The 7,580-nt window shown below is 44.1% G+C and overlaps 1 protein-coding gene across 1 annotated transcript in view; it reads right to left on the reverse strand.

Moving 5' to 3' along the window:
* LOC134466122 (rho GTPase-activating protein 30-like) overlaps positions 1-5,587 on the reverse strand; it is a 23,789-nt gene extending 18,202 nt beyond the window's left edge. The window contains exons 1-3 of the mRNA XM_063220018.1: positions 5,443-5,587; positions 2,890-2,992; positions 516-660 (exon numbers count right to left, since the gene is read on the reverse strand). Coding sequence (XP_063076088.1) covers positions 516-660; positions 2,890-2,992; positions 5,443-5,530 — 336 coding nt within the window. The 5' untranslated portion in view covers positions 5,531-5,587. The remainder of the gene's footprint in view (positions 1-515; positions 661-2,889; positions 2,993-5,442) is intronic.
* Between the last annotated feature and the right edge of the window lie 1,993 nt (positions 5,588-7,580).

Consider the following 7,580-nt stretch of genomic DNA (forward strand, 5'->3'; position numbering starts at 1 on the left):
GACCAAATGTCCTCTGTGGTCAGAAGACCTCATTTCAGTCTCTCTATTCCTCTTCCACCAGTTTCTCTTTCTCTCTAAACTCGTGTGTTCCCAAGTGTGTGTGAGAAATAGAGAGAGAGAGAGAGATGGACAGAGCGTGAGACCACGACAAACAGACAGCCCGCAATTGTGATTCTGTGTGTGTGTGTGTGTGTGTGTGTGTGTGTGTGTGTGTGTGTGTGTGTGTGTGTGTGTGTGTGTGTGTGTGTGTGTGTGTGTGTGTGTGTGTGTGTGTGTGTGTGTGTGACTCACGCATCACAATCGTAGAGCTGGTAGGTGAGCAGGGTGTGTGTGTGTGCGTGTGTGTGTGTGTGTGTGTGTGTGTGTGTGTGTGTGTGTGTGTATGTGCGTGCGTGTGCGTGTGCATGTGCGTGTGCGTGTGCGTGTGCATGTGTGTGTGTGTGTGTGTGTGTGTGTGTGTGTGTGTGTGTGTGTGTGTGTGTGTGTGTGTGTGTGTGTGTGTGTGTGTGACTCACAGCGAAGCGGTCGTAGAGCTGGTATGTGAGCAGGGGGTTGGGGAGCTCCCTGAAGTAGGCCTTGCAGAGCGAGCTGACACAGTGGATATCCTGAAGGTACACATCCTTACGCAGGTCAGGGTTCCCCTCGCTGTCAAACTCAGACCTGCACACATGTAGAACACCATAGAGTAGAATAGAATAGAATAGAATAGAATAGAATAGAATAGAATAGAATAGAATAGAATATAATAGAATAGAATAGAATAGAATAGAATAGAATAGAATATAATAGAATAGAGTAGAATAGAATACATATCTCTGTATTTGTCATTGTATAAAGTAGCCTACAACAAAATAGACTATTCCTTGTTGAAGCGATAAATAATGAAAAAATGCACATGCGCGCACACACACACGCACACACACACACACACACACACACACACACACACACACACACACACACACACACACACACACACACACACACACACACGCATGCATGCACACACACACACACACACACACACACACACACACACACACACACGCATGCACACACTGTCAATATAATCATAAATATTAATTCTACAAATCTACAATGTACAAATCTATCTACAACAAACTCTTTCTACATTTTTACTTCTGGGCATTCGGGCTTTCAGGTTTTCACTACTGTACCCTAGCTGTACAGCCTGTGTCTCGTCTGTGAGTTATCACCAATAGAAATTAGCTGCTGCTTTATTTGTTGTAACATTGGATATTCACACAACATTAGTGGAGCAGCTTACTCCCAAACAAGCAACACGTGCCTAAGCCTGTGACTTATTTTGTCCATGGACTGGATGGGTCAGGGGCAGTGGGTTAGGACATCCAGTACACTGTTTTTCTTGTGCGTGAATTCTATTGTTTTACTCTTGTTTATTTTTCTGTGTTGGTGTCATGTGTCCTATGTGTTTTATGTGGTGTATGATGCTGCAACCTCCCTGTCTCCAAAGCAAATTTCTTCTTCGTGTAGACTAAGAAACCTAACCTAACCTAAAACAGATTTCTAATTTGCATTTCATTGCATTTTCAGTTCAATTTGCATGGCCAAAACTATGCACCGATACATACACATTTTTTAGATTGGCAATTCCATTCCATAAACAACAAGTGTGTTTCCAGGTACAAATCAAAGCATTTAAGTCTGCACACGTTTTAAACCAAAAACCTTTTTTAAACCTAAGAATTTTTATGAACCTGACAAAGCAATGAATAAAGCAGTAGTAAAAATGATCCAGTGAATTTCTGATATTGCTTTTCAAATCAGATATTTTGTGGATCAACAGAATACTGTAAGAAGAAGAACAGTACAGGCCTGTACGGAAATCATGGCACCCTTCACTTTTTATTGCACAACCTTTAGAGGCAATCATCAACCATAATCAAATGATCTGAACAGTAAAGAAGGTTGAGTCACTGTTCATCGGAAGCGGCACATACTGAATGACCTACATACTGAAACCTACAGTAACTTGATGACACTAGGCTTTACATTTTCCCAGAGTTAGAGCACTCTGTATCAGTGTCAGTAGGACTAGTCACCACAACATATGCGAGTACTACTGAGGCCGGTCTACTTTTAGTTTTAGTTAAGTTTATTTAGTTTAGTTCAGCAGGGACCATGCACAATACACATTGTTTACAGAAGTAAAAAGATGGCTTGTGCCAGATTATAGCTATATAGCTCATTTCCATCTGCAGTCCCTGGACAGCAGGTTTTCTTGCACTAGGCTTCATTTTGAGACAGTAGAAGTCTACACACTGTAACTCCGACTGAAGTTGAAATGTTGGATGTCTTGGGCCCAAATACAAGGGTGGATAGATTACTGCCTGGGCCTACCGGGCTCGGACCCAGGGGCCCATTCTTGTTGTCTGGCCCAGGGGCCCAAGAATCAAGGGGGCCCATTCTTGTTGTCTGGCCCCGGGGCCCAAGAATCAAGGGGACCCAAGGGTCATGACCCACCCCTGTCTAAATAAACCATCAGTCTGAGGTGCCGTGTGAGGACCTCTTCTCTCTCTGTTGATTGTCTTTGGCCTGCACCTGACCTCAGTGAGGTGGGATGTGCAAACTTTTATATTTTATATACGTATTCATTTTGACTTTTAATTGAGACCAGCCATAACAACATACTCAAGCACCCTCCACGTTTCACAGTAGGTCTGCATTCTTGATTAATTTCTGTGTCCATGAACACAGACCTTGGGCAGTAATTGAGCAGTTAGGGCGTCAGACTTGTAGCCCAGGTTGCCGATGTGACTCCTTAGTTAAGTTACCCCTTTCACCTTCAGACCTATTGTAGCTTTGACCTGTTGTCAAAAAGTCTAGGCTTCGTCTGCACACACACACCTGAGTTTCTGTGTGTTGGATGAGACTCCGGAGAGTCTGTAGATGCCATCCACTACTCCATGCTCCTCAATGAACTCACTACAGGAACGCAGCACCTGAGGAACTGAGGAGAGAGAAGAGAGAGAGAGAGAGAGAGAGAGAGAGAGGGGAGGGAGAGAGAGAGAGAAGGAGAGAGAGGGAGAGAGAGGGAGGGAGAGAGAGAGAGAGAGAGAGAGAGAGAGAGAGAGAGAGAGAGAGAGGAGAGAGAGAGAGAGAGAGAGAGAGAGAGAGAGAGAGGGGAGAGAGAGAGAGAGAGAGAGAGAGAGGGAGAGGGAGAGGGGGGGGGCAGGAGAAAGAGAGACGGGGGAGAGAGAAGAGAGAGACCTTTAACACACCTTTATTGTGGACCATTGTCACCGATTTAATATATACTTTACATTACATGTTGATCCTTCCATTCAACATAAGAAGGGAGAGTAATTCTCAAACATCACCCCCCACCATCATCACCACCTGAATATTAGCTTATTTAAATTACACATTGACCAAAGCCCTTTATCCACACACCATTTTTACTCAAACAAAGTAACATCGTCTGCCCCCACAAAAGAGAGACAGAGAGAGAGAGAGAGAGAGAGAGAGAGAGAGAGAGAGAGAGAGAGAGAGAGAGAGAGAGAGAGAGAGAGACCGTACACCTGCACAATTCAAACTGCAAACTGCAAAAGCATGCTATTTGAAAAGACTAATCATCAAATTGTTTTTGAAAACTGTTGTTTCCTTTTTTCACATTGAGATATTACAAAATACAAACATGACTGAATTAAAAACAAGTAAATGTGCCTTGTTAAACTCTAAATGTACTACAGTCTCTGTTACAATCATGACCACATCTTAAACCATCAAGACTCTCTGTAATGTCATAGTAATGTTGTGATGAACTGAGATGTTTTAAGCAAATTAAGGTTATAGTTTTTGGAACAGAACTGGAGTGTATAGACCAACATTTTCCTACTGTTTCCTGCTATTGTCTAAAGGAGGAGTTCCCAAACTTTACCATGACAAGGCCCCCCATATACCAGTAGATTCCAGCCGAGCCCGCCCTTACATGGATCATGCCACACTATTTTGTCGTGGCACCCCCTTACACAACTATAGTCTATGTCTGTGTGTCAGTACCCAATGGGGATATATACATGTCAAATAACAATAGTAGTACAGTAGTAATGTTCAGATACATTAGGAGTTATTTTCAGGGTATTGGTTACAGTCCCTGGAGCAAGGTGGGGTTAGGTACCTTGGTACAGGGTATTGGTTACAGTCCCTGGAGCAAGATGGGGCTAGGTGCCTTGCTCAAGGGCACGTCAGCCATGGATGGAGGTGTAGGGAGAGGTCAGGGTGGGATTCAAACCCACAACCCTGTGATCTACAGTCCAACTCCCTAACCATTACAGCATGGCGGCCCCAGTGCACGATGTGTCCACCTTCCTGACAGGTGACTGGGAGGTTATATTACATTACATTACACTACAAACCCCAACTCCGGTGAAGTTGGGATGTTTGGTAAACTGAGAATAAAATCGAAATGCTATCATTTTCAAAACATTCAATACATACCTTGTTAAAACCGAGAAAAAAAAATATTTTAGGGGACATATGTACTCATTTCTATTTTGATAACTGCAACACGTCTCAAATAAGTTGGGACGGGGATTAGAGAAACGTTATAAACATCCAGATAAGATAAAACAACAAGGAGGAACCTTTCAAAATGAATTTTACTGATGAACAATTTGAATGTCCAGGTATAAGACAATCACACATAACATAAAATAGCAGGCTTTTGGTCAAGACCTGTCACACTGTAAGCACTACAGAAAGGAAAACATTGCAAAACATGACAAGGAATACACCTACCATTTAAGCTGTTGAAATCATGTCCAAGATAGGAATCAACACTGTTTTTATATAAAATCATCTCATCGGTTAATGCTATTAACTGTTAAGTTTTGTCCTTTGTTTTGTTTCTAGTCTTCCTCGGCATGTGCTGCCTTTTATTGTCCCGTCCCAAGTCTTTTGAGACGTGTTGGATTTACAAATTCATGAATATCCCCCAAAACAATAATTTTGGTCAGTTTTGATGGCTGATATGTTTTCTTTGTACCATTCTCCAACTAATGACAGAACCAGACTTTTTGAAAATGGCAGTATTTTGTTATTATTCACAATTAACCTTGCGTCCCAACTTATATGGAGTTGGGGTTTGGACATTACATTACACTTAGCTGATGCTTTTATTTAAAAATATATATTTGTTGGTCATTTTGACTTTATTTATGATAGTATAGTGAAGGTGGTGACAGTGGGAAGAGAGAGATGGGGAAGAGCCGGCAAAGGACCCTGGGCCGGGAATCGGCTACATATAAGTGCCCTAATACAGACCTAGAGGTGAGGGTGAGATTTGTGTGTGTGTGTGTGTGTGTGTGTGTGTGTGTGTGTGTGTGTGTGTATGTGTGTGTGTGTGTGTGTGTGTGTGTGTATGTGTATGTGTATGTGTGCATGTGTGTGTGTGTTTACCTTCCTGCGCGGTGGCGGTGAGGTGCTCCATGAGGTCGCATCCAAACACCTTCTCCTTGTTCCCCACTTTCCTGCGTACTCGCCTCATCGCTCCTGCTGTCCTCACAAGGTGAGCCACATGTGTCTGACTGTGTGTGTGTGTGTGTCTGACTGTGTGTGTGTGTGTGTGTGTGTGGGTGTGCGCGTTAGTGTGTGTGTGTGTGTGTGTGTGTGTGTGTGTGTGTGTGTGTGTGTGTGTGTGTGTGTGTGTGTGTGTGTGTGTGTGTGTGTGTGTGTGTGTGTGTGTGTGTGTGTGTGTGTCCTCTCTTTAGGTGGTTTGTCTACTACAGGCCTACTAGGTGAGAGCAGGTACCCCTGCGGTGTATGTTGTTCTTCCTGGTGTGTGTGTGTGTGTGAGTGTGTGTGAAAGTGTGTGTGTGTATGTGTGTGTTGCAGGGCATGGCCTGTGTGGTGACGGATGGCTGGAGGACACACTACACTTGACTTCCTGTAAGAACAGCAAGCATAATGTGGATTGCATAAAAACCTGTCATACTGTCATACTGTCACTGGCGCTCGTATGAGCAGCGACCTGAGAGTACTTGTACAGTGTATTCTTAAACGTAATTTCGTTGTCAAAACTCGTTTTGGTCAATGACAAATAAAAGGTCTTGATTCTCTCTTGATTCTTGAATACGACGTAAATTAGTGATTTATACAGGTGTTTTGCCTAATGGGGAGTGTTTGACATTGAATCTGGCTATGCTTGTTGGATAGTCCAATAAAAACAAACATGCCAACAAAAATCCATAGCCTACAATAATGGCACTGGCTGTTGTTGTGCCGCCCTGATACGTGCTGAAACGTCACTAACCCAACTATGGGAAGCTTGAGTATATGAATGACAAGATGAATCATGGACACATACAGTAGGTAGTTGTGTTGATTTACAAAAACTGCATTTTCACGTTTTTCATTGTCCTTTTTGGCATGCATAATATGTTCAAACAAGATTGATTTGAAAACATGCCGGCATTAAAGTGATACACACACACACGCACACACACACACACACACACACGCACGCACGCGCACACACACACACGCACGCACGCACGCACGCACGCACGCACGCACACACACACAACAGGACAACAGCATAACCGATGCAATCACACACAGTAAGCCTCCGCCAGCACCACAGATTCATGGGTCCTTTACTGAGCACCGCACCGCAACACAACAAAATCCCATCACCATTGATCACCACACATGCAGTCAGTGTAAATGCCTTTTTTAAATCAGAAGTCTCCAAACCATATGGGAGCCAGCCGATGCTGCAATGCAAAAGCACAAGAAATACACACACACACACACACACACACAAAACACACACACACACGAAACACACACACATGAAACACACATCTCTGTCTTCACTTCCTCCCAATCTCTCTGTGAAAGTTTTTGAGCAAAAACATGGCCACACCCTCTCAACGCCGTCTCTCCTCCGCCGCTGCTCTCCTTTTCCTCTCTTTCTTTCTCTCTCTCTCTCTTGTCCTCATCTCTTTATTTGTTATTATTACATTTCCATCTGACCACCTCTCATCATCCACATCATAGTTTTCTCTCTGTGTTAAGATAGTGTCATAATCGCCACATGTCAGCTCTGCAATGACTTGAATGAGATCGTCAGCAGTCTCTCAGTAACCACTGGTTTGAGTCAGCACCCCCCCCCCCCTCCTCCATCCAGAGGCAACTCTACGTACAGCTGGGGGCCCAGGCGAAGTGTCAAAGATGTGAACATTTGAAAGAAATTTGCCACTACTCTAGCAACATGTGAGCTGTTGTTCACCATCCAGGGGGCCCCAAGCGGCTGCCTGTCTAGTGGCAAGATGCACCTCCGCCTCCACCACCCCCTAACACCCACCTACTACAGTTATCCACTGAAGGCACCCACACTTTCAGCCAGACGCTACACGACTCGTCTCTCTCTTTCTCTTTCCATTTCTCCTCTCTATTTCTCTCTCTCTCTCTGTCCTTCAGTCTTGATCAGTACTACGTCTCTCACGTCTTCTCCTCGTCCTCCCCTGCTGCGCCCTGTGCTGTGCTGTGCTGCGCCCTGTGCTGTGCTGTGCTGTGCGGAAGTGAGAGAGAGC

This window comes from Engraulis encrasicolus, chromosome 16, assembly GCF_034702125.1.
Source record: "Engraulis encrasicolus isolate BLACKSEA-1 chromosome 16, IST_EnEncr_1.0, whole genome shotgun sequence".
In the NCBI taxonomy this organism is placed as follows: domain Eukaryota; kingdom Metazoa; phylum Chordata; class Actinopteri; order Clupeiformes; family Engraulidae; genus Engraulis; species Engraulis encrasicolus.